Source organism: Saccopteryx bilineata, chromosome 6 (assembly GCF_036850765.1).
Source record: "Saccopteryx bilineata isolate mSacBil1 chromosome 6, mSacBil1_pri_phased_curated, whole genome shotgun sequence".
NCBI lineage: Eukaryota > Metazoa > Chordata > Mammalia > Chiroptera > Emballonuridae > Saccopteryx > Saccopteryx bilineata.
The window spans coordinates 92,142,950-92,170,368 of record NC_089495.1 but is presented as its reverse complement, the minus strand read 5'-3'; the positions used below and the strand labels follow the sequence as shown (position 1 = coordinate 92,170,368).

The window sequence follows — 27,419 nt, the reverse complement described above, 5'->3', positions numbered from 1 at the left end:
TAAGTGATAAATATGAGGAATTAGTACAATAAATATGCTTATAATAAACATTTACTAGCTTAGTGGCATATATGATCAACTTTTTAAATTGATAGGGTAAGCAATCTAACATTTTTGGATACTACTGATTTAAATTATAGGAGTTAAGTCAGAAGCTTCTGCTATCCATCTAAGATGTACCATGTTAAAAGCCTTCATGAAGGAAACCAAGAGAGAAAACAGTACTAAGAGATATAGAAAGACTGGGTCCCTTAGGTCACATTGAGAACCTTGCTCTAGGGCTGCCTGAAGCCCATACACCCCAGGGCGACTCAGATGCATGAATCAATATACTCCTATTTTTCTTTGAATCAATATGAGCTTAAGCCAATCATTTCTAACTGAGGGTAGAACAATTGAGTATGGGGAAAAAATTTAAAAAGTTACAGAAATTTTTATTTTTAATGACCTCATTGCTGAGAAAAAGGAAAGGTAAAAATCAAGTTCACCAAAGAGTGACTTCTGTAAGGTGCTAGAGATAGACATCCAATACCAGGCTGTCTGCTGTCACACAACACACAGTCACAGGCGCCCAGAGCAGGATGTGGGCTACACCAGGCTGCCCACTGTCACACAACACACAGTCACAGGCGCCCAGAGCAGAATGTGGGCTACACCAGGCTGTCCACTGTCACACAACACACAGTCACAGGCTCCCAGAGCAGAATGTGGGCTACACCAGGCTGTCCACTGTCACACAACACACAGTCACAGGCGCCCAGAGCAGAATGTGGGCTATACCAGGCTGTCCACTGTCACACAACACACAGTCACAGGCACCCAGAGCAGGATGTGGGCTACAGTTATACTACGAACTGATTTCTAGGACTACCAAGAGTTGCTGTATTTATACCCTAAACTGTTTATAAATTGTAATAGCTGTTCTTGTTAATATAATCATATGAGAATGAAAAGACTTGTTTCTGTGATAAAGAAATGTTTAGAATAAACATTTAAAGACAAAATTAGAATGAGTTGCTTTATAAAAAAATCTCATTTCCAAATTAGGCCTGGGAAAGGTGCTGAAAACATCACAATGTAAAAATCATACTAATCTCTTAAAAGTCTGAATATAGACTGTTTTGCAAGTATAAATTCTTAGTTGAATTTAAATTCACAAATGGAGATCAGAGATCACACTTCATGGTTATGCCATATGTAGGAAAAACCAAAGTAGGAGCCAAAGAAAAAGACTTTGCTTTTATCCAAAGAATGGCAGGTGAATACATGTATTTAAGTAGGAAAATATACTGTTATTTTTTATGGTGCCCAATTTTAGTAATTTTTATTCAAATTCTTTCCAATATGAAACACTTCCGCTACAACACTCAATCTTGCAGCCAGTCCCATTTTACACTTGCTAAACTGTAATAAGAAGACTTGGGACTTGGACCTGCCTGACCAGGAGGTGGCAAAAAGCATTGGACTGGGATGCCGAGGACCCAGGTTCCAGACCCCAAGGTCGCTAGATTGAGCGCAGGCTCATCTGGCTTGAGCAAAAAGCTCACCAGCTTGGACCCAAGGTTGCTAGCTCAAGCAAGGGGTTACTTGGTCTGCTAAAGCCCCACGGTCAAGGCACATATGAGAAAGCAATCAATGAACAACTAAGGTGTCGCAATGAAAAACTGATGATTGATGCTTCTCATCTCTCTCTGTTCCTGTCTGTCCCTATCTCTCTCTCTCTCTGTTTCTGTCCCTGTAAAAAAAAAAAAAAAAAAAGACTTGGACCTAACAGACCACAATAACTTAAGAGACTTTATTTAATCATTGCTCTACTTCCCATTGCATGGGTTCCCACACAAACACTCCTAAATTTTATTTTTAGTAAACTACGTCTTAAAAAGGGATATTGAATGTTCTGATATCACAAAGCTAGAATTAACAAAGCTGAATTCTTAACTTAGTAAATATACTCTGACACAAGTAAAATAAGCTTTTATAAAATACTGTCAAACAAAGTTTTAAATGACCTCTTCTAGAAAAAACGTGATGTACTCGTTGTTCCTATTTTACATCATTAATGTCACTACACTTCAAATATTTCAATAATTTTCTTAGTATTTAAAAAAGTAACTAAATATAATTACTCACCATTTCTGTAATTTATTTCACTACTGTATATATAATAAAGTTCTAATGTCCATAACATTTTACAACGTGTAACAAAAATTGATGAGTTTAATTACTTAATGTGCACTGATCAATTTGAAATAAATTGAAAATGAACACACCATACACTCTACTTAATCTTGTTACAGACTTGTTTCAGATTTCACTTTCTAATTTGCAACCCAATAGGTTATTTTTTAATAATTAGAAAAGTTCCTTTTCCATTTCAGCAGTTTAAAGTCAGAGCAACCAGAAGTAGGCAGAGTTCGAACAGGCAAAAGGTCTAACCTCACGGAAAAAAAGTCCTATGCTTTTATTATCTAAGCCAATTTATTGGCTTGTTATACTCAACTTTTTGCTTCTTTAAAAAATAGGGATAAAATAACACTCTGTCTATAGAATAATTTTTAAATGAATTATAGGCCCAAGAGGTAGCCATACAAATTGGTAGACAAATGAAATAACAAAGAAAATAATCATTCAAAGTCCATTCTAGTTGGTTAAGGATGGCACAGAACCACATACTTAAGATGAATAATATACTTTCGTCCTGAGTAAATACAAGTATCCGTGTAAAGGGTCACAAATCACTTTTCACACTGCTGAACCATTTTTAAAAACAAGGTGACAAACTTCCAGACACCTATGAACTCCATTTACAACATCACTATAATGTTTTTAAATGCATGATATTCAAATCTGAGAAACATGATTCTGAGCTCATCAGACCTGCTTAATTGCACCAACATCTGCAATCAATTTAAATTCTTAAAGATCATCTTTCACAGCGTCTGAAGTGATTTCATGCTGTGATAGATTTAACACACTCACTAATTTATAGATAAACAAAGCAGCTGAGACCAGGGGTGGAGAAGGCACTGAAGGGCAGTCTGAATCTCCCACTATCAATGACATGGATATAAAAAGAGATGCACTCTGCACATCTTAGTAAAATTATACGAGAAAATAATAGCATTGCATAAACATAATCTAGAAATTAAGACTAAAACTAATGTTTTATTGAAATCTATTCGTGCCCTGGCTGGTTGGTTTAGCAGTAGAGCATCAGCCCAGGATGTGGAAGTCCGGGGTTCGATTACCAGTTAGGGCACACAGGAGAAGCGCACATCTGCTTTTCCACCCTTCCCTCTTCTCTCTCTCTCTTTCTTCTCCTCCTGCAGCCAAGGCTCAAATGGTTGCCGCAAACTGACCCTGGGTGCTGAAGATGGCTCCATGGCCGTGCCTCAGGTGCTAAAATATTTCGGTTGCCTAGCAATGGAGCAGCAACCCCAGACGGGCAGAGCACTGCCTGTTATAGGGCTTGACTGGTGGATTTCGGTCAGGGCATACGTGGGAGCCTGTGTGCCTCCCCCGCCTCTCACTTAATAAATCCAGAATTTTTTTTTTTTTACACGGACAGAGAGAGTCAGAGAGAGGGATAGATAGGGACAGATAGACAGGAACGGAGAGAGATGAGAAGCATCAATCATCAGTTTTTTGTTGCAACACCTTAATTGTTCATTGATTGCTTTCTCATCTGTGCCTTGACTGCGGGCCTTCAGCAGACCGAGTAACCCCTTGCTTGAGCCAGCGACCTCTGGTCCAAGCTGGTGAGCTTTTTGCTCAAGCCAGATGAGCCCACGCTCAAGCTGGCGACCTCGGGGTCTCAACCTGGGTCCTCCACATCCCAGTCCGACGCTCTATCCACTGCGCCACCACTTACTTGGTCAGGCCAGAATTGTTTTTAACCAAAGACATAAACTGGCATAGAAAAAATAATAGCTTTGAGATTAGAAATCAGAAGACTAGAGGAGGGCTGGGCAGATGGCAGCAGCAGTCTAATTTTTGAAACTCTCTAGCTCCTCACAGAAAAAGAAACAAGACAATTAATAGCAAAACCAAAATCCCAACCCTACTGAGAGATAAACTACGGGCATGCCCTCGTTTCAGCATGCTTCCTTTTCTTTTAAAACAAACTGAAGGTTTGCAGCAACACTGCCTTGAGCAAGTCTATCTGCACCATTTTTCCAGCAGGCCTGGATAATGGTCAGCATTTTTTAGCAATAAAGTGTATTTTAACTAAGGTACAACATTGTTTTTTTTAATTTTTATTTATTTATTCATTTTATAGAGGAAAGGGGGAAACAGAGAGAGAGAGATGAGAGACAGAGAGAGAGAAGTAGGGGAGGAGCTGGAAGCATCAACTCCCATATGTGCCTTGACCAGGCAAGCCCAGGGTTTCGAACTGGCGACCTCAGTATTTCCAGGTCGATGCTTTATCCACTGCGCCACCACAGGTCAGGCAACATTTTTTTTTAGACATAATATTATTGCACACTTTTTAGACTACAGTATAATATAAACATAACTTTTATGTGTACTGGGAAACCAAAAACTTCACATGACATGCTTTATTGTAATATATGCTCTACTGCGGTGGTAGACTCGAACCCGCAACATCTCTGAGGTATGCCTGTACATCCATGATCCTCAAAATACAAGCAGCTGGAGACAAACCACTAATAGTCACTACATCTGTACTCTATCAACATCGTGTGGGATGAAGCAGAAAAAGCAATAAAGTGTCTGATGAACACGGGAACAGGAGAATTCCAAAATACCCCAGAAAAATTCAGTGGAAATCACAGGCCGGTTTGAGAAGAGCAGCTGAAACTGGCTGCAGTTCGGCCCACTCCAACTGTGAGCGCAGGCAAGAGGAAGAAGACCTCTATCTAGCAATAAGCATTCTTGATGCCCAAATTGTTCTTGAAATATCCTTTCCCACTAAAGGAAATGACTGATTCCAGGTCTAGTGTGGAAAAAGACAGGATCTCACCAGGTAGAAATAAAACAATCCTAAACTATTAGGTTCATGCCCAATGACCAGGACACAACTGGGCAAGGTCGCACCAGTCAAATATTAGACAAATAGAGCTTGACTAAGAATAACTGGCATACATCAATTTTAAATGATATTAAAAATAACTGATCAGACTGACCAGGCGGTGGCACAGTAGATAGAGCATTGGACTGGGACACAGAGGACCAAGGTTCGAAACCTCTAGGTTGCTGGCTTGAGCACAGGCTCATCTGGTTTGAGCACAGCTCACCAGCTTGAACCCAAGGTCACTGGCTTGAGCAAGGGGTCACTGGTTCTGCTGTAGCCCCCCCATCATCAAGGCACATATGAGAAAACAGTCAATGAACAACTAAGGTGCTGCAATGAAGAACTGATGCTTCTCATCTCTCTCTCCCTTCCTATCTGTCTGTCCCAGTATCTTGGAAACTGACAAATTAAAAAAATCAAGGATTTATCCTAAATTTCCTATATCACGAGGTAATCGGTATTTGTGAGGAACAATCTCTTTATAAATGCATTCCAACTAATAAATGAAAATGCAATTTTAGATTAATTATAAACCAAACATGAAGTATCGCCTAATAACAGATCATACAGAATACTATGGTCTTGCCAAAGAGATCAAACCTGAGCCTGATCAAGACTGGATCTGGCTGTCACTTTGCAGGAAATACAAAGGAAAGAGAAACACATGAACTTCACCATGAGTATGCATGCAGTCAGACCTAATGTAAATAAACAGTTCCATAAATAAGACACTCTACTAAATAAAAGAGTATAACAAAGCTATCCTTAACAAACATAATTCCAGAAAATTTTGGACTCATGAAAACAGTACAATACAGATTTCCCAAGAAAAAGTCTACCAAAAAAACCACACACACACAAAAAAAATAAGTGTAACAGTAAAAATATATAAGAAGTAATCGAAATATAAGAGTGCCTGAATTTACTATTGGACTAGTTCGCTTTCTCACCTCAATAATACCAAGAGCAGAGCTCCCAGTTTACTAAATCTACCCTGGAAGGCTTTCTGATAGTGAGCAAATTTGAAATGACTGTATGACATTGAGGGTCAGAAGCTAAACCAACTCTTAAGGGTAGGGGAAACCAGAACTTTGAACCAGTTAGAAAATGGCAACAAATCAGGGCAGCATGAAATTAGGAATGAATGCCTTTCCCATCAAGATGGTTAATCCACAAAAGATATTTTTAAGTTTGTAAAGAATTTATTCTATTTATGAATAAGTAAAAACTGAAAGGATGGAGACAGACTGAATTAAGAGAGATTTAGTTTACTGCCATCAACTACAAAAGTAAATCTGTCCATTGAATCTTTAAAACCGGGCACATTCTCTGTTCTCCTTACTAATGCCTGTTCTATTGTGCATCTTTTCCCAAAAATGGACCAGGATTTTCTATTTGCTACGGTAGATAACCTTCCCCTTTGATTATTTCTGAAAGTGGACAAGTGTCAAAGAATTTCGTAGTAGCCATTTAAATGCTCGTTTTGATATTATGCACATGCCAGATAACCTTGAACCCCCGGTGCCTTGATAACAGTTTTATTAGTACATGTTCACCAGGCTTAGCCTTTAAATTCTACCAACTTCTAGTCTTTTGTTGATTGAACATTACAGTAAAAGACATCTAGTGATGAGGCGCGTCTTGTACAGCCCAAGAGTTCTCATCCTTGACTCTACAATGGAATCACCAAGAGAGCTCTGCTAAATACTGGTACCTGGGGGCCCATCTGCAGGAAGTCTGACCTGACTGTTAAATGGAAGGACAGGGCCCAAACACTGCGATTTTTAAAGTCCCCCAGATGATTCTAATGGATATCAAGGTTGAGAGCCACTGTTCTTGACTAGTTTTTCCCCTCATTTCTTCCATTCCTTTTCCCCTTTGCTCACTGAAAGACATATATACACATAGCACACTTCTTGATTTTTCCTTATTCCTTCAGAACTGTTCCTTCTTTTAAAACATTCATTCCATATGGATAGTTGCTCATCATTTTTATCTCTATCATGACCATATGCCTCTTCTTTCTGGCACTTTCAAGGTTTCCACTACTTCTAAATTATCGACATGACAAGTTTAATTATATCCATAAAAATCTAAAATGTAAGCGTAGACATACAAAGTATCTTAGACCAGGAAACAATTAAAATAACTAAGACGAAAACAATCTCAGATGACCTCTAATGCTACAATCAGTGTAAGCATCGTTGCTCATGCCGAACTCTAATATTCTAATAAATTTTACTAGTAATAACAATGTCTGGCAAATCTTTTTAAAAAGTGATATAATAAAGAAAAGGTATCTTAAATAATTCCTGTGACAAGGTGCCAAAGAACTGTAAAAATTAGCATTAGCAACGCCATTTTAAAGAGGAAGAGTCAGGCCTCTTACCCCCTCCTTTCCGTGGAGAAAGGAAAGAGAAGAATGCAGGAGTTTCCTGGCTTACAAGGGCAGCTGAGTCATCTAGTCATAGTTTAGCTGATTCCTAGAATTCTCTGAAAGGGTGCCTGGGGACACTTGCCACACAGAGCAAAAAAGATACAACTTATCTGAAAACCTTAGAAAACAGTGTTAATCAAGAATTCCTATATTCGATTCACCCCCAAGTCATGAGAGTAACGTGTACCTCTGGACAGAGGGATCACAAGCCCTCCTTACCCACTCCAACCAGTACTTGATTTTGTATAAAAGCAGGCTCAGACCTGTATGAGGGCCTACATGATTTGGGATTGCGCCCTGTGCAGCTAGCTGGCTAATTAATAAATTCCTCAAAAATTCATCTGGACTTGGTGTCTTTGTGAAACTCACTGGTTATATTACAACACTACAAGAGTTTTAGAAGACTAAAAATACAGCATTCTAATTTGAACCAAATATAACTTCTTCCTATAAAAAAAGATGACTTTTTTTCAGTACTACCTCCTGCTTAAACATAAACATACTGTGGTAATAGCAGAGAACATTAAATACCACTGGTCTGCCCAGAGACGACTCATAAGGAAGCTGAATGAATCTGAGCTGCTGAAAGAGAATTTTAATTGTGCATAAATAAAACCTGTCCTATGTAGGCACAAATGGAAATTAAAATGCCAGATAGATTATTAGGAAAAACTCTCAACAAGAAATTGGTTCAATGCCCTGAGGCTCTGAAATTTTCTTAGTCAGCAAGCAAGACCAGGAGATAAACACGCAAAGTATCTTAAGCAAGGGCATTGTTGATTACTGTGTGTCTTGTACCAAGTACCAGCCACAAATTTTTACTAAGCTTTTATGTTGGAAGGGTGCCTTGATCAAATCCCTCACCTGAAATGGGAGACAAAAGAAAATAATCCATGTTAACTTTAATTAGCAAGGATGTGTAAACCTGTCGGTTCCTCAATAAACCTTTTAAAGAAAAATAGTGATGAAAAGTGAAAGATAATAAAAGAACAATCTGATTTACTGTATCTGACAATGCTTTCCAAATTAACATATAAAACTGAACTCTAAGAAAAACAGACACTGAAAGGTATGAACATGCCCCCACTGATTTAACGTTAGCAAATAGATATTCAAACAAACGAACACTAGATTTTCTATCTGAAGAAAATATGCACAGATTTGCACATAGGACTAATATTTTCTTAAAACATAGCTCTTTTCTGATCAATATAGGCCTACAAGGACAATACTGCTTGAGTACATCATGCTTGAGTCCTCCATGCTTGAGTACATCATGTCCTACTAAGCTAGACCATGTGGTACCATGATAACATCCTCCAAAATGCTTCTATACACACACACACACACACACACACACACACACACACAAGAACTGTAATCCTGCACTTAAAAGAACTCTATTTTGGGGGGGGGGTTGTTTTTAATGTAAGAGAGAAAGGGAGGGAGAGAGGAGGAAAAGGGGGAGAGGGAGAGACAGGAACACAGATCTCTTCCTGTATGTACCTTGACCAGGGATAGAACCGGCAGCTTCTGTGCTTCAGGATGATGCTCCAACCAACAAAGCGATCTAGCCAGGGTATTTTTTTAAGTTAATTTTTAAAATACTGTAGAGTAGACCATTAATAAAATGATAGGCAAGTCAAAAAATGGGAAGCAATATTCACAACACATGCATTCAGAAGACAAAAGTACTTTAACAATTCAGTATTTTTTTAAAAAGGGCAAAAGCCTTGATCAGACACTGCAGAAAAGAGGTCCAGATGGGAGAGCTCATATAAACAGGTGAGCTCAAGAAAATACAAAATAAAGCCACTGCTCCTAGGTATATGCCCCAAGAGAAATAAGACCATGTCACAGAAAATGGGTACAAGAATGTGCACAACCTTAGTTACAGGAACCAAAGCTGAGAAACTCCCCCAGTTTTATCAGCAGCCAGGCCAGCACCCGTGGCATGTCCCCAGGAGTGGTGACTCGGGGACCTGAGCCAGACACAAAGGGCAGGCGTGGTTCGGTTCCACTAAAACAAGGATTCACACCAGCAAATCTAAGGCGTGGTGGCAGAAACCAGAGCTGGGGGTGAGGTCTGGAAAGGCTTAAGAAGTTTCTGTCAGCTCTGGTGGCCATGATAAGTCAGCACAGACCACACCTGTTTCTCTGGGTTTGGGGGACTGGAGGCCCAAGACTGGGAGAGGAAAACTTCCGGACTCTCAGTCATCTGGCCGTGTGCTCACGTGGGTTTCTCCCCTCCGATCGGATACTGATCACACCATGGCCCCCCTCCTGACCTCATGGCAGCCTAACCACCTCCCAAGGGCACCATCTCTACCCTCACACAGGATCACAGCTTTGACATATGGACTTGGGGTCACAAACATTCAACCCACAACATAAGGGGACCTTCATGGATGACAGGAATGGTTTCTATAATGATGGGTGTGCTGGTTACACAGCTGAACGCATTTGTCAAAACTGGTCAAACTGGACTATGTGCGTCACTGCATGGGAACTACGCCCCAAAACCTTATCGGCAGCAAAAAGCTGAATAATCGGGTAAAATAATTTCTACAAGGTAATAAGACATGTGGTGAGAATTTACACTAAACTGTGTTCTTTTTCCTGAGAAGAACTGGTTTCAATAAAGAAACATCTTCAGGTCAAGATGATGCTAAAGAGTCCCGCATAAAGACAACTGGGTAAAGTGACTCTCAGTCAGTCAGTGAGGGCTTAGGTGCCGGTGAGACAAACATGTGCACAGGCTACCCAGCAGGAAGGCTTGCCGGGTGACCGCCAGGAGTATGGGACAACACAAATGCCCCCTACCTTCCAGACGCTGCAGCTGGAGAGAACCTGGGAGACAGGTGGGCCAGCTGGCTTCAGATGCGCTGACCTGTTTTTGCTACTACTGTTGGGCACAACACGGGAGGGCTTCCTGAATGCACATCTGTAAAGCCAGTAGCCATGGCCACCATCACAGCCACCTGGCCCGTGCAGGTTCGCATTTGATTTGGACAGACAGTAATGAAACAATGAAGCCAAGAACTAGTTGGCCATTAGCTTTAATACTAGCTTGCATCCGGCAGGCAAGAAATACACACAGTGGGAAAACACTTCCCTTTCCATTCAGGGCTCCCAAAGCCACTGACTTATCTGAGTTTCCTAGAATCAAAGGTTTCTACCTCACCAGCCTTATTCACTTCTGTTCCCCATCTCCTTCTCTCTGCACAAACTGGCTTCTCCTTCAGCACTCCACAATCTTGGCTGCCTCTCCTTGCAATGCTAGTTTCAGGAACCAAGAGAGAGAGTGAGCTCCTGGTCTGCCCCATTTTATAGTGTAGAAATCAAAACCTTTAAGCCGATATACAAATAAGGAAGTCTCTGATACAAAGTCACTTATCTGAGGCAAAAATGGGATTCCTCATGAGAGTGCACCAACCCACACCATGCAACAGTCAAAGGTGTGGGGAAAAGCTTAGTTTTGAAAAGATCTTAATACTAAAAGGGTGGGAAAGGCTTAGTCTTAAAACTAAGCCTTAGGCTATAATGACTTTGCTGGCTTACAGCCTGTTCCCCACATCCAATGCAAACTGTAAATGAACAAACATATACAACATACTATTTACAAACTTATTTGACCGACAACACCCATCTATGCAGGCTCAGCTGTTCACCTTCTAAGCCAGCAAAGGGAGCCAATATCAAAAGCTGCTCTCAAAGAAAAGCAGTATGTAGAGGCCCTACTAACACAGGCGTCTCGATCTATAAACACAATCCTGTGCTGTGAGAAAAACCAACGCTGTGAACAGTTTGAGCATGAAGGAAGTTCCGGTCCGTGGACATGCAGGGTACAGGCTGCCCATTGCTCTGGCAGCACTCCTGAGAGGACTGCGGGCCCGAAAGGGCACCCCGGGGCTCGGCGTGCTGGGCAGCCATCCAAGGTATCCATGCTGTGGTGACCACAAGTCCTTCTTAAATAACCCACAGCTGACCCTGAACAAGGGGGTGTCGGGAGGAGGCGAGAGGGGCCCAGGGTCCTGGGGGTGCTGCTGTGGATCAGCCACTCAGGTGATCACCTGCCACACTTCCTTTGGCTCTGCTTTCGGGAGGAATTAATAGGGGCGCAGCGGGGGGTGGGAGTGCACGTGCCAGGAAAGGAAGCCTTCTGCACCATCCAGACTGTGTCCTTCCACCGGCTTGCCCAGCCCTGGGGTTCCTCTCTGCCCTGCCCTCCGGTGAACTCAATTTAGACTCAGTCATTATCATCCTACCTAAAAACTCGTTATAGTCTTTCTATATTCCTTTTAAAGTTATGTTCTATACTATTTGATATTTAACTTCATTTCTTATTAAAGACATATAAGCAATAAATACAGAAATAGTTATGGGTTCAAGGAGTAAAGTGAAATACTGTCTAAACTTTTCCAGTATGAGCCTCCAGGAGCCTTTGCAGTCACTCGACTGCGGTCCAGGTTGAACAGGAAAGAAAAAAGCTGAAAACAAAGGCAAAGCAAGGTAGCAAACTTCCAGGAACACTTATAAATGAGAATTCTGCTTCTTCCCCTGGAAAAAGACATGAAAAAAAACAAACAAAACCTATATATAAATAGGAAATAAAGAATGTTCTAATTATAGGTCATTCTTACTAGACTTCAGGCCACCTAAGATGTGCAGGTTACCTGCAGCAGTGATAGAATCTAATGGCCCATGGGGTGGGGGGTGGGGGGGCCTAAACGCTTTCACATCCAAGCTAGTACAGAGCAACTAGAAGTATTCATTTCAAAGAGCAAGTTCTAAAGCATTTTATCCACCCCTACAGGCTCAACCAAAAAAATGTCTATGTGCTGACGGGTAGCAGCCCAGTTGTAACCTGTACAGAAATAAACAGTCTGGACAGTCTCATCATCTTGCATATTAAGAAGATGAGAAATTAAGTGGAAAAAAGAAAAAGACTCCAAAAGCACTGATGAGCAAATACTTATCTCCAATGAATGGTTCTTGGAGACATAATAAAGGCTTGAACACTATAGAGCACAAAAAAAATTTATCTACAAATTGTTTCTCTCCCTGAACCCCCTCCCCCACCAAGGACCAGATATCTCTCTGGTTCTCCTGTCCTCTCCTCAAACCTGGCCTCCCCGATTGCCTCTCCACTCCCTCTCATCCACTCCAACACTCCTTCTTCTTCCAAGGGTTTGCTTTCACTTTCTGGGATATAAGTTCAGGCCTGTCAGGACTTCTTCAGTTTTATTTGGCTACAGATTACCCTGAGAAAGCCTAAAAGTGGAACAACAAAAAGAAGTCTTCTGGACCTAACCAGTGGTGGCGTAGTAGACAGAGAATTGACCTGGGACCCTGAGGACCCAGATTCAAAACTCCAAGCTTGCCAGTTTGAGCACAGGTCTCTCTGGTTCAAGGTCAAAGGTCACTAGATTGAATCCAAGGCCACTGACTCAGCGTGAGCTCCCAGTAAAGGCACATATGAAAAGCAATCAATTAACTAAATGCAATTATGAGTTGATGCTTCTCATCTTTCTTCTTTCCTCTCTCTCTCTTTCTCTAGGAAAAAAAAAAAAAGGTCTTCTTGACAGAAACAACAGAGAAAAGTAAAGTAAATGTTTTATTTTTACTAATCCTTTGCGATAAGGGATAGGGAGTAGTGCACTGATCTAAATTCTACCCTCTCCAGGTGTCCTTTATGAACGCATTCTTTATGTATACACTAATCCGTGGCTTTCTGTTAACACTGTCATGGGAGACTTTCACGTTACCCAGACATAATATATCCAGAAACAGCTCACCTAAATACAACTCAAGCACCCAAAAGAAAATAAATACCAACATAAACACTGTATCACAAACATGAGGCACGATACACCAAAACCAAGAGGAGAAGAACATCTCCTTCCAGTTTAGTTTCAGGGCAAAGACAGCAGCTCAATCAGGATGCCTCTCCTACGCCCAGCTTGTCCACGCCAAGCAAAAGAATCTTGACTACAAAAATCATAGTTTTATGGTATCTGCAAAGATGCTTCAAGAATTTTAAGGGAAGAAAAAGATTAAACATATTCAACCACAAAATGAGAACTACTCTGAATTAGATTAAGCATAATTAGATATACTTATATAATAGAGCGATATATTAAATTCTAGTTCCCTCCCATTTAGAAAATAGGTAATTGTGGCTTAAGAGATCCTGTGCTCTGTTTCCTAATTTTCTTACATTGTTTGGGCACAATAAATTCACTTCCACTTGCACTATCATGTCACATCCCACTTTCAAGGTCCTTACCACTAATTGCAGAATAGTCTTACCATCTAGCTAGTAATCAAAGTAAAATCTGTATCATTCTTTTCGAAAGAAGTTTTCTTCAATATACTTGCCACTAAACATCTGATGCAATTAATTTACCAAGAAATGGCCCCTGGATCATGTAGTATCACTGACATCTATGGTCAGAGTATCCTGGATGAGGGGAGGGTCTTTTAAGATGCTCTTTGGATGGAAAGAGTAATTTCGAGAGTGAATTAAAGAGAGATTCCCGCATAAGCAAAAGTATATCTGGATGTATATCAGGATGCTTACAGCAGCAAGGCAAAACCCAACTTACAGCAGCGTGAAGAACATGCATGTAATAGAAGAATCAGCAGGCAGGACTGCTCTGGACCAGAGCAGCAACTCCAAGATGGCTCATCCCAAGCAGCCCACACCCCCTTCACAGCCATGTTCAGTGGCAGAAAAAAGCGGCTCTCATGCTCTGGATCCTTATATATAAGGGAGGGAATCCCTTCTCAGAAGCCCCAAGCAGCCCTGGCCATCAGATTGCACTGGCCAAACCTGGACCACATAATGTGTATAGGACATTTACAGCCTCTACACACAATAGTTGCTAGATAAAATTTTAATAATCTTTCCTAAGGGAAAAAAAAATCAATTTTACTATTTAGCAACCTAAACTGAAACTTCCCAAGGCCTTCAAAGTAATCTAATTTGGTTGATTCCCCCCTCTTTTCTAAAAACCAAGCTTTTCTATTTCAGTGCTACTTTAAGAGTTAACATTTCTAAAGTATTTTCACATCATCCACGAGGCATCAGTACTATTTCCTAAAAAATAAAATTGATGCTTACCCACAAAAGAAAATAGCAAAGTAAATTCTAAGGCTAAAATGATAACAAAGTACATCTGACATAAAGTGCCCAACATCTTAAAACAACCTCTTGATGAATTTTTATTGTTCTTCTCAGAGAAACTCTTTGAGTACTCATTAACCAAATGCACTGGCATGACAAAGTCCATATCCTAGTTAATAAAATGTGTTTCACTTCTACAGCAAAAAACAGATGACTGGTCAGCTTCAACTTTCTACAGTGTTACACATCTGCCAAATTATTCAGGACCCTCTTAGGAAAAGCCATGATCCTCCACACACTAATTAAATGAGTCAATGCTTTAATCATACTTTAGATAACTAATCTATTTCAATCCTGATAATCTAATTAACTAATTCTGGTAAATAAATTCCAACCTTAGTTCAAAATGATTAAGAGGATTAAAGTTTAAAAAGCAGCGCATGCAAACTGAAATAGAGCCACTATAATGAAGTTCTCCTATTAAAACGTTCTCCTATTAAGAAGGCTGTTTATTACCTGAAATTCAAAACTAAAATGCAAGGTTTTTGAAATCAGTTCTAATACTAAACCTCTTGTAATTGTATTAGTTCATGCTTGCTGGTCTTAAAATTCCCAAACAGGGTGCTCTTCCCTGATCAATCTGTATAGAACAGCTATACCACCTGCAACCCCTCGCTATACCTTGCACACCACGTTTTGCCTGTCACATGTATTTCTGTGTTGTCCAATGTTGCTCCACAGACACATGACAGATTATCCTCGGTGCTCTGTTCTCCAGGGCCTAAAAATAGTGTCTGACATACAGACACTTCATAAATGTGATGGGTGAACAAACAGGTGTCTCAGAAATGTAGACTTACTAGTAGTAAAATTGTATTTTTACTGACATACATTTACTTATATATATTTTTTGAATTATTTTTATTTATTTATTCATTTTAGAGAAGTGAGACAGAGTGAGAGAGAGAGAGACAGAGAGAGAAGAAGGAGGAGCAGGAAGCATCAACTCCCAAATGTGTCTTGACTGGGCAAGCCCAGGGTTTTGAACCGGCGACCTCAGTGTTCCAGGTCAACACTTTATCCATTGCGCCACCACAGGTCAGGCCATTTACTTATATTTTTAATTATGGTGTAATAACTTCAACAGCATGAACAATAAACCAATCACAAAGAAAAATAAAAAAACAATTGCTACCACCATCACTGCTTACCACAGAGCCAGCCACCAGTTATAAAGCCTGTTATGTAGCAACCATGAAATAATTTAATTCTAACAACAAGCCTATGTATGTGGGTATTACTTCCATCCTGTCGGTGAGGAAATTGAAGATCGGGGGGTATAGTAACATGCCCAAGATCAACTATGGGAAAAACTGATTTAAAACCTAAGAGCTCTGACTCCTAATGCTAATTTGTGATATCCACATATCATTAAGGAACACAGGCAATTTGTATCACAATAGCAGGTACAGAACTCATCTACATGAAGAGCTGAAACCACAATACTTAGTGATTTCTACAACTAAATACCAGGCCGCCAAAACATGAGACATGTTTAAAAATTAAACATCACTTAAGTCTTTCTCTTCCAAAATAAATATCATGGAGTCACTGACTGGTTAAGCAGATAAATGGAATGAAAGTATAAATAACCTATATTCATTTAACCTGACCTTAGGGTAAAGTATCCAGTGAAAACTACGGTATGTTACTTTTTTCTAACCCAATGCTATCTTAGATTTAGCCAAAATCGCTTTCTACGGTCCTTCTACCACTTGCTTCTTCATTTGCTTCAATTTTATATTTGTCATCTAACCTATTTATTTATAATTTTTATACGACCGGTCAAGCTCATTTGTTGGTCCATGAAATAAGTGTAATTGATTCTGTGTGCCAGTCATAGTTTCTTAGACATTTAGTCATTACTTCTACCTACATATATCATGTTTCCCTAGGAAACTGGCAGACATGTAGAGATGCAATGCCCCTTTCTATGTCTACATTTATGATATGTTAAAAGACAATTTTATCCATAGGAAAACTCACATTAAAGATATGCCTCTAGCCACTACAATGTATCCTGATTTAGGCAGTTAGAGTAAAATCAGTCTCACTTTTCTATAATACAAAATATTATACCAATTTACAAGTGACACAGAAATCAATAACCATTTTAATTCACTAACAAGAAAAATGTCTTAGAGTAAATAAACCAAGTAATCACCGTGTTTCTTAGCAATGGGAGTGGCTAAAATACCAGCAGTTTAAAAGTTATGAGAAATACTTTTTAAACAAACTTCTAGTTCCTGTGTCTTTCTGTATACTCAAAAGCACTCTGCTTCCAGCTGCCCGCACACTTAAGCACTTCATTAGACAAATGCATTGTTTTTCATACCGCCACACGGCTCAGCAGTATTTCTCCACTTGACAGTTTTACTTACTGTCTTGGAGGCAGTATTAATGTACTGCATCACCATTTCTTTTTTGATACTGAAGTCCTTTTCCCGCAATGGTGCCTTCTTATCTTCATTTAAATTCATATCTTCCTGGAAAACACAATTAAAAAGCCTCATTTTAGTTCGACCCTAAGTAGAGCAACCACTCTCCGTACACTATGAGCGGAAAATCAATAATTTGTGACTAAGAGAGGCATTAATTGTTTTGGAATGATTTACGCGCAGTCCTGCCTGGAGGAGAGAGCGAGCTGAGGCACAGAGTAGAAAGTATTCCAGAGCATCCTCACAGGTAAAACACTTACCAAAACAGGTTTTTTTTTAATTCACAGAAGGCTAGGAAAATTACATTCACATCACTATAAATAATTAGATGGTTGAAGATACCTGCTTTTCATAGTCATTAGGATTCACAATTTCAAAATATACATAAATATATATATATTTTTTAAATAATAGCTGTACTTAAGGCTATCTTGCACTGTTTTGAAACAGCTACTCCAGGTACCATAAAGATTAAAAGGTAAATAAGCCAACCACTTTCCAGATTCTGAAAGCTACAAGCACCTGTTATCAAACTAGTACTGATAGACCCAAAGGGGGAAGCATTCTATAGTGTTAACTGTCTCTTCTCCATCCCTTCTGAAATATTCATTAACTGTTTAACTTTATTCAATGTTCTAATTTATATAAAAATTACACTTATAAAAAAAAGGTTCCACATAAATATCTAAAAGTAATCAAGCACCATTCAAAAACAAGGATTTTAAGTCAATGGTTTTCAACCTTTTTACATTTGGGGACTGGTAAGAATAGGAGAATTATTTTAGGGACTGCCAAAGCAGAAATTACTGTGAGCATAAGCACACTTGACTAATATCACTGGGTCTATGACCTTCATACAACATCAGGGTGGTTAATTCCTTTGCAGACCAGCACGGAGTTTCTGGCAGACCAGTCTAAAGACTGGCAGTTGAAAAGCACTGGTTGAGTGATCTGAATATTGCTACAGGCCTAATCTTCACTAAAATTACAAGTCAAGTATATGCACATATATATAAGAATTGTTACCAGGATCCCCTGGCCCATGGTGGTACAGTGGATAGAGTGTTGACCTGGGACACTGAGGTCCCAGGTTTCAAAACCCCAAGGCTGCTGGCTTGAGTGCAGGCTCACCAACTTGAGCACTGGCTCATCAGCTTGAGCATGGGATCACAGACCTGACCCCATGGTCACTGGCTTGAGCCCACTGGTCTCTCTCTGGCTTAGGCCCAAGGTCGCTAGCTTGAGCAAAAGGGTCACTGGTTTGGCTGGAGTTCCCCGGTCACAGCACATATGAGAAGCAAGAAATGAACAATTAAGGTGTCACAACTACAAGTTGATGCTTCTCATCTCTCTCTCTTCCTATCTCTGTCTCTCTCTGTTCCTCTCTCACAAAAAAAGAAAGAAACAACTGTTACCAGGATTTATAAATTAAGTTGTTTAAGTCAGAGGCTGTGTGGCAAAGGAGCCTAAGGTAAGCCAGAAAGGGCCAAAGGAGAAGTGGATTTCCCCGACCTCAGCCCTGAGTGGTTTGTGATTAGCAAAGTATAACACCTCAGTGTATATAAAATGCCGTTATCAAGTCAAAAATGGGACCATCACATCCAGAACGTTGGATCACCTACGGAGCCCGGCAAGTCAAATTTCTTCCAAGTGTTTCAAGGGTGCTACAATTCATCAGACACTGTCGTTTATGCCTTTAGCTGGCTCTGTTTTTGGCTACCATACCATTCAAGCACTTAAAAGTCAAAATCGTCTTCATTGCACCTTGATACATTTAAGATCTTATAAGCTATTCCATTTGACATTTCAATAAAAAGTAGTAATTAGTCATGTCTCTTTTGGCTACTCTGGTTAGTAAAATCATGGTATATGAATAACGGTTTTATTTTCCCCTCTAAACCAGTGATTCCTTAGGAAGCATTTTGAAAATGTCTGGGGCATTCTGGTTCTCACTGTCACTGAGGTGATGCTCCCAGGATGTGCAGGGGGAGGTGTGCTGGACTTGCCGTAACACATGGGCTAGTCCCAAACAATTAAAAAAAAAATTGCCCTGTCTCTCAATGACAGATAGATGCATGCACCTTAAAAAAACAATCATAATTATCTAAGCCTAAACTCTAATGCAATGGAATTCATATGTAAATTGTAGCACATGAAATACTTCTTATTGTATGGTTTTAATATACATTGGATTTTCCAAGACTAGTCTATAATTATATACACATTGTTTTCAGGGGGGGGGGAGTTAGGCTTTACCAATAGATGTGCTCCATTTCTGAAATTTAGATATCCCAGGGCAATACTGCTTTTCATATCTGAATCACCACAACAGCACACGTACATCAGCCCACACTACGCTGCTTCATTATATAGTATGGTGAGGCGTTACATTGACTTTTTTAAACTGTAAGTGTAGATAGCTTACATTATCTATAAATAAAGATTTTTGTTGGAAAAAAGGCCATGGGGAAGTTAGGGGAACAATTATTATAAAATGTGAGAGACTTAAGAACATTGAGAATATGTTTTTAAATCATTCACTATATTTTTATTTTTCTGTATGATGACGAAACATGACCCAGCCTCCTTAGCCAACAAATGAAAATACTTAATAAATACAAAATACTAAGAAACAGAAAATCCATTAGCTGTGTCTGAGATCATTATAAAATTTCCAGATGAAAGATAAAAAGGCTACTTTTTTCTTTGTGAAAAGGTATTTTCAAGATGACATGAACTTGCACACGGAAGTCCTGTCTGTATTTGGAATCAAGAAAGAGATCCAGACTTCCCCCAACCTCTTTCCTCTGGCTTGTCAGGCCTGCCTCGTCTAAATATGGCACTCACCTCCAGGACAATGGTATATGACAGTCCCTGTTTAAAAACAAAGAAGAAGTGATACTACAAAGAAGTTTAGAAACAGCTACATGATAGTACAACCCTTTCAGGAGCATTCACGAGCTATGTAACTCCTCTAACACGTGGTCATGCTCTGCATGTCTGGGGGAAAAGCGTAAGAAAAACTCTGCCCTTTACAAAAGGAAAAGGAAATATGGGGCCAAGTGTAAGAAAAAAATAATTGTGTGTGTATGTATGTATGGTAGGTGCAGTATTCTTAGAACAGATTTTGAAACTCTATCTATGAAGACAAGGGATGCAAGAAGGAAACCCTGTAAATCAATGGCACTGAACTTCTGGGAGGTCACTAACTCCTTCAGAAATGTATTGAAAGCTTTTCCCTAGAAAATGCACATCCATGTTTTATGTTTCAATGCCAGAGAAATAAAACTAAGCATCTTCCAAGACTATCCCAGAAACTGGAATTGGGGGTCATCAGGGAAAGCCAAACATTTTCATTTAATAACCCTCTTCCTTAAGGGAAAATCTTCAATATGAGAGTCTGCATAATGCATAGTCTAAGCTCCATATATTACAGGACAGAAAAAACAGGCTCACATCTAGCTGGTTTTTAGAAACTCAATAACTGGTGCCCAGATCCCTGTCTCGTGCAGTTTCCAGGTAATCATAATGGGACTCTTGTGGGCAAGTCATCAATTTTCAGGTCATTTAAGTTTACATCCGCTCAAAGTGATCAAATGGCATCTCCATTGTCTTAGGTCCAGTTTCCTAGAGGCAGACCTGAGACAGGGAATCAGGGGCAGGGATTGTCAGAGTGGACGCTCGCAGGATGAGGGGTGCTCACAGGATTAGGGGTTCCTAGCAGGAGAAGGGTCCTTGCAGGATATGGGGGTGCTCACAGGATGAGGGGGTGAAGGAAGCAGGTCAGACAAGAACAGACATTCGCAAAGTGGCCTCATCTGGATTCTCGCCTCAGCCCGAATTGCACCGCTTAGGGTCACCTGCAGGGACACCCCCATGTCAGTCATCATTAGCTGAAGAATACCAATTGTCTGTGGCCAAATCTCTGCGTGAAGGAGGGGCAGCTGCCAGGCACTAGGAGTCAACACTCATCACCTGGCCTGGGGCATGCAGGCACTACCTGGTCAAGGGGTCTGGGAGGGGCACCATTAGTATCCACAACATCTGAAAATCACTTACTTTTTATATTCTAATAAGGCTCTTTCTAAGCAGAACACAGAAACCCTCATATACGGCCTAAACAAGCAATATATACACCACTGTGTGTTAAGCAATGCTCCATTCCCACGGACGTTGGGACACCTACTACCTGGCACAGCAATAAAATAATACAGAAGGTACAGATTTTAAAACAGCTCTAAAATGGCTGTGTACCTCAATATAGCAGCATATTGATATATGCACACAATTCATTAAATATCTATAAGTAAATACTGAGCAGAAAATGCATAGAACACAATTATCTGAGGCATGATGAGCAATTTGATGAAGTCAGGATTGCAGTAGTTTGAGAAATACATATCTACCCTTTGAATGGAAAAACCGTATCGGTGCTATTTAACTGAATATCCCATTCAAAAATATTTGAGCAGTCATCAAATCAAAACTTTAATCTGTCTGAAGAGTAATTGTTTTTGTTTGGTTGAAGTTCTACTTATATCTCAGGCAATATAGATTGTGAGTTAACTTTTCTCTTTTTCTTTTTTTTTATTGAATTTATTGAGGTAACAATTGATTGATAAAATTATATCAGTTTCCGGGGTACAATTCTATGATACATCATGTACACTATACTGTGCGTTCCTCATCCCAAGCCGAGTCTCCTTCTATGACCACTTATTCTCCACTGACTTTCATCTGGTAATCATTACACAGTTGTCTGTGTCTATGGGCTATTTTTGTTTTGCTTAATCCACTCACCCTTTCCACTCTGCTCCCCTGACAGCTGTCAGTCTCTTCTCTGTATCTATGAGTCTTTTCATTTTGTTGGTCTATTTTGTTCATTAGGTTTCACATGAGTGAAATCATATGCTATTTGTCTTACTAGTTTATTTCACTTAACATGATAATCTTCAGGTCCATCCATGCTGTCACAAAATGTAAGATTTTCTACTTTTTTACAGTATGTGTAAATGTACTACAGCCTTTTTAAAACAATGAGTTCAGTGTCTAGTTTGTTAAGGTTTAGCATATTTTAGAGAGATTGATTATAGCTTCTGTCTAGAAGACATAGAAAAGTATCAGATTATAGGGGACACTCTACCACAAGAAAGGCTCCAAAGCCCCTGGAGGAGGTTATAGGGAACCAAAGTAGATAAACAAAAGACAAGGTGGCTGGAGGCAACACTCCCGGCAAATAAAGAACAGGCGAAGAAGAAAACTGGACAGTAAAGGAGGACAATCAGGCAAAGGAGAGAAGTGTCATTGTGCCCAAAGAAAAGAGAAATGAAAAGGAAAGGGAACGGTCAGCAGCGTCCCATGGAGCACACAGAATCTGGTGACCAGAAAGCCACTTAGAATCAGAGGCGTAAACATCTGGAAGAAAACAACTGCGAAAATTACAAGCTATAGACAGAAAGAGCCAGAGTAAACTACCCTTTGAAGGTTTGGGACAAAGGACAGGAGCTAGAGGCAAAGGACATACTAGTTCCCCGGACAGGACACGGACCGGAGAAGACAAAGGCCCGGGCCATCTTAAAGGAACTGCACACAAAAGGTGACCACAACAGAGGAACAGAGTCATGGAAGATTGTGACAGAAAACCAAAGGAGATGTCAGCAGTGACAAGCGAATTTAGGTAAGGACAGGGGTTAGGGGGGGACACAAAAAATACCACAGGAGCAAGGAATCAGCATTTGTAACCTCCTACACCTCTGGCAGGCAAAAGGGACTTTGTACTGATGTACTTAAGGATACAAACTTTAAAATCCTTGGGGAAATTATTTAAGATGGTTTGACTAAGCCCAATCTAATACATAAACCCTTAAAAGCAGAAATTTTGTCCAGATGGAGACAAGAGATGCCACTAAAGGGGAAGTCAGAGATTCTAGCATGAGGTGGATTTGATGTCCCTAAGACACAGGGGCCCACATGAAGGATAGGAGAGCCTCTGGAAGCTGAGGCAGTTCCCAGTGACAGTCAGCAAGGAAACTGGGACATCGGGACTACAAGAGCAAAGATCTAGATTCTGCCAACGTGAGCCTGAATGAGGATTTTTCCCAAAGCCCCTCCAATAAGCCCAGGCATTCAACTGATTTCAGCCTGATAAAAACAAGAGAAAACAGGTGAGCCAACCTGGGTTGTGACCCACAGAACTGTGAGACAATACACTGGTGCTGTAAGTCACCAGATCTGCAGTCATTTGTTACAGCAGCAATGAAAACACACAACACCCGAGGGCACCAATGCCAGATTATAAGCACTGCAGCTCAGAACTGCAGTCTTGTTCCTCCTCCTCTCACCTCCCAGCTAATTCTAGAGGAGACAAGGTCAGTCTAGCAGGGGTCCCCAAACTTTTTACACAGGGGGCAGTTCACTGTCCCTCAGACCATTGGAGGGCCACCACATACAGTGCTCCTCTCACTGACCACCAATGAAAGAGGTGCCCTTTTCGGAAGTGCGGCAGGGGGCCAGATATGGATTAACAGAGAAGAGGCCAAACTCATTCCTCAAAACAGCACCTACTGAAGACTCTAAGCAGAGCAGGCTGGGGGGTGGGGGGTGGGGGCTTCCTCAGGATGAAAATTAAATTATCTATATTCAGCTACGGTCTTTGTTACCTGAAAGTGAACAGAAAGTCCTGGGACCCACCTAGGATTTTGTCCAGGGACAGAAAAGAATAAGGTGAGAGGTTTAAAGAGGCAATGAGCGGAATACACACATCAGATTCAACTTGTACCTACAACCTTCACCTCATTCAAAGAACCAGTTACATATCCCTACCATGAGTTCAAGAGTAATTACTGAAATCTGAGTTCCAAAAGTCAAAGTTTTATATACAGTGATGTCCACACAACTATTTCACATAACTAGACCCGCAGAGAAACCAGTATGGGCTTTCAGGTAAAAATTCTGCTTTTACCTGAAGACAAATGGCAGAAAAAGCCCTTAAGGAGTATAACTAAAAAGTAATCCTTACTTTAAAAAAAGCACACTGAAACTATTACCCAGAGACTGAGATAATCAATTTCCTAAATAAGGCAAATGAGCGCCAATGTTGAAGTGTTCCCTGTACTTCACATTCATTAAGTAATCAAGGCAGCACACTCTTTCCAAGGACTGTCTCGAGGAGGAAAAGGAGGTTCTTCAAAACAAAATTCTTACTTCGTATAAAACTTTTTAAATACCTTTGATAACGTTAAATAAGAATTACTTTAAAGTTGTACAATGCCAAAACAGAGACTCTGGGACGCAACTTTTAAATGGTATGAAGTCTCAGTAGGTGCAAGTACCAAAAGGTTAAAATGGCAAATTATTGACTGTTGCTTCATCAAAAGGATCTTCATTAATAAAAATACCACCAATAGGAGCAAGCCAAAATCAAAGCCAACAGAAACCTTGCACCCTCCACATAGAAACGGCTCTAAATTGGTCAACAATGTAGGACCCTGTAAAACCTGAGAAATCTCACTGATCCACATTTAAAGAGGAAAAGTACCCCCCTCACCTCCAGAATCATCAGGTCTTCCCTACAATGTACTGTGCTATAATTGAGGAATCGGAAAGGAAAGAATCTACACATTTTGTGTGTGTGTGTGTGAGAAATATTTATTATGGAATGTCACTGAGATTATATGGTTGTTTTGAGGTCCTCATTTTTTTTTTATAAAGAATTTAGCTGTAACAAATTCATTCATTAGCAAACTAGGCAGCCCCGAGAAAGCAACAATTTCATATCCTTCTTTAGTAAAGTGAATTTGATTGTAAAAGATCTTCTGCCAACAGGGAGACCTGTTTAAGATTTAACAAGTGATCTGGCCCAGTTATTAAATAAGTATTCTGTAAACACTTCAAAAATGTCAATATACATCTGCCCAGTACATATTATTAAAATTGCTACTCTCAGCCAGAAGGGTAAAACTAACAGAAAACACTTCCCAAGTAAGTATGTTCAGCCAGAACACCATAAACTATATTCAGTGCTTTAGAGGTAGTTGTTTAGTGGCTGGTGGTGATAAAATGTGCCCTCCATAAACACCTGTATCAATACCCTACTCGCCCTATTACTCAGATAGCACCAGCAATTATGATCAAAATGAAAAAAAAAAAAAAAGTTTATCTAAACAAGGCAGTCATAATAAATAAACAAACAAGGTAAAAGTCAACAAAAAAAGTCCCACTCTAGAGTCTCACAAATACTTTAGGTGAGTGGTCCATATGATACATGGATGAAGCAGGAGGAAAGGGTACTTTACACCAGGGGTCCCCAAACTTTTTACACAGGGGGCCAGTTCACTGACCCTCAGACCGTTGGAGGGCTGGACTATAAAAAAAACTATGAACAAATCCCTATGCACACTGCACATATCTTATTTTAAAGTAAAAAAACAAAATGGGAACAAATACAATATTTAAAATAAAAAACAAGTAAATTTAAATCAACAAACTGACCAGTATTTCAATGGAACTATGGGCCTCTTTTGGCTAATGAGATGGTCAATGTGCTCCTCTCACTGACCACCAATGAAAGAGGTGCCCCTTCCGGAAGTGCAGTGGGGGCGGATAAATGGCCTCAGGGGGCCGCATGTGGCCCACGGGCCGTAGTTTGGGGACCCCTGCTTTACACAATATAAAGCCTCATTAAGAGAGGGAAAAGCTAGCAAAAAAAAAAAAAAGGAGTTTGTTTTGTTCTAGGCTGAAATTATATCAACTCATGATGACAAGAGTAGCAAGGGGTGTTCAAGGGAACATGCACAACACGGAACAATACTTCTTGGTGAAAAGAACATAAGGCAGTATAATGCCAAATACTTCTGCTGATTCCAGCAGACCAATGAAGAGACCACCTACTAACTGTTTCTCAAAAATTCCAAGGACATCTTACACTCAACACTAAATAGGTGAATGCAATAATTTCCTCCAAAACTAAATAAGGCTGTCAAAACCAATAGATTAAATAGACATATACAAAATAAAATCATGATGCTGAAATAACATGAAACTCCTCAGAATGGCATACAAAATCATTTCATAATCTGTCCCAAATAATCTTTCCAATCTAATCTCTGCAATTCCTCACGGCTCCCCTCCCCTATGAGCTACCTGAAGCCTAGCTCTGTCTCTGCTCACTGTTATTCCCCATCACAAGAGAATGCCCGTCCCTCTGCTATCCAAATCCAAAGTTAAGACCTGTTTCTAGTCCACTCTCTCTATGAAATTTCCCTGTACTACGATTTCCTTTCTGTTTTGGTTTCCCTGGAAGCTAATGAGGAATCTCAAATATTAGAATAGTTTGTTCCTATTCTAAACTTATAAGTAACTTAATCATTAACTATTACCTTCTGGCATTTTTTACTTAATTTTTCAATTGTTTATTTTGAATTCTAAGCGATAAGCAACTTGAGGACAGAAACTACAGTGTGTCCGTAAAGTCAAGGTGCACTTTTGACTGGTCACAGGAAAGCAACAAAAGACAATAGAAATGTGAAATCTGCACCAAATAAAAGGAAAACTCTCCCAGTTTCATACCTATTCAGTGCAGTTCGATGGGGGCTCACACACAGATTTTTTAGGGCTCCTTAGGTAGCTATCCCGTATAGCCTCTACAGACTCGTCACTGACTGATGGCCTACCAGAACGGGTTTTCTCCACCAAACTGCCGGTTTCCTTCAACTGCTTATCCCACCGAGTAATGTTATTCCTATGTGGTGGCGCTTCGTTATAAACGCGACGATATTCACATTGCATTTTGGTCACAGATTCAAATTTAGCGAGCTACAGAACACGCTGAACTATCCTCTGTACTGTCCACATCTCGACTGGCATGGCCATGGGCTGCTCCACTGTATATACGGTGTTATGTCATCATCTGCGCATGCGCACATGCTGCCACATCATCCTACAGAAATTGGGAGGGTTTTCCTTTTATTTGGTGCAGATTTCACATTTCTATCATCTTTTGTTGCTTTCCTGTGACCAGTCAAAAGTGCACCATGACTTTACAGACACACTGTATGTCTGTATGTAAAATAATCTATTTATATAAAATTAGCATTCATTGTAGTAAATGGTTTGAATGTACTTAATGCACGTGGGGTATTGTTCAAATCAGTGTAGCCAGCTCGAAAGCCAGGAGCTGTGTTTGTCAGAGAAGCACCATCATTTAGAACCAAATGAGGAAGGAACGATGTCACCCTCTCTACCAGATAGGCACACCCAAAAACAAGTGAGTTCAAGTGTCTACAGATAGAACTACTGCAGGACTATGAGAGCTTGGTTAAC

At 40.1% G+C, this 27,419-nt stretch overlaps 1 protein-coding gene across 2 annotated transcripts in view; it reads right to left on the bottom strand.

Annotated features, from left to right (window-relative positions):
* The window catches only part of DIAPH3 (diaphanous related formin 3), a 522,381-nt gene that overhangs the window by 445,599 nt on the left and 49,363 nt on the right, over window positions 1–27,419 (bottom strand). For both annotated transcript variants that reach the window (XM_066236696.1, XM_066236697.1), the window contains one exon: window positions 17,043–17,147. In XM_066236696.1, coding sequence (XP_066092793.1) covers window positions 17,043–17,147 — 105 coding nt within the window. The remainder of the gene's footprint in view (window positions 1–17,042; window positions 17,148–27,419) is intronic.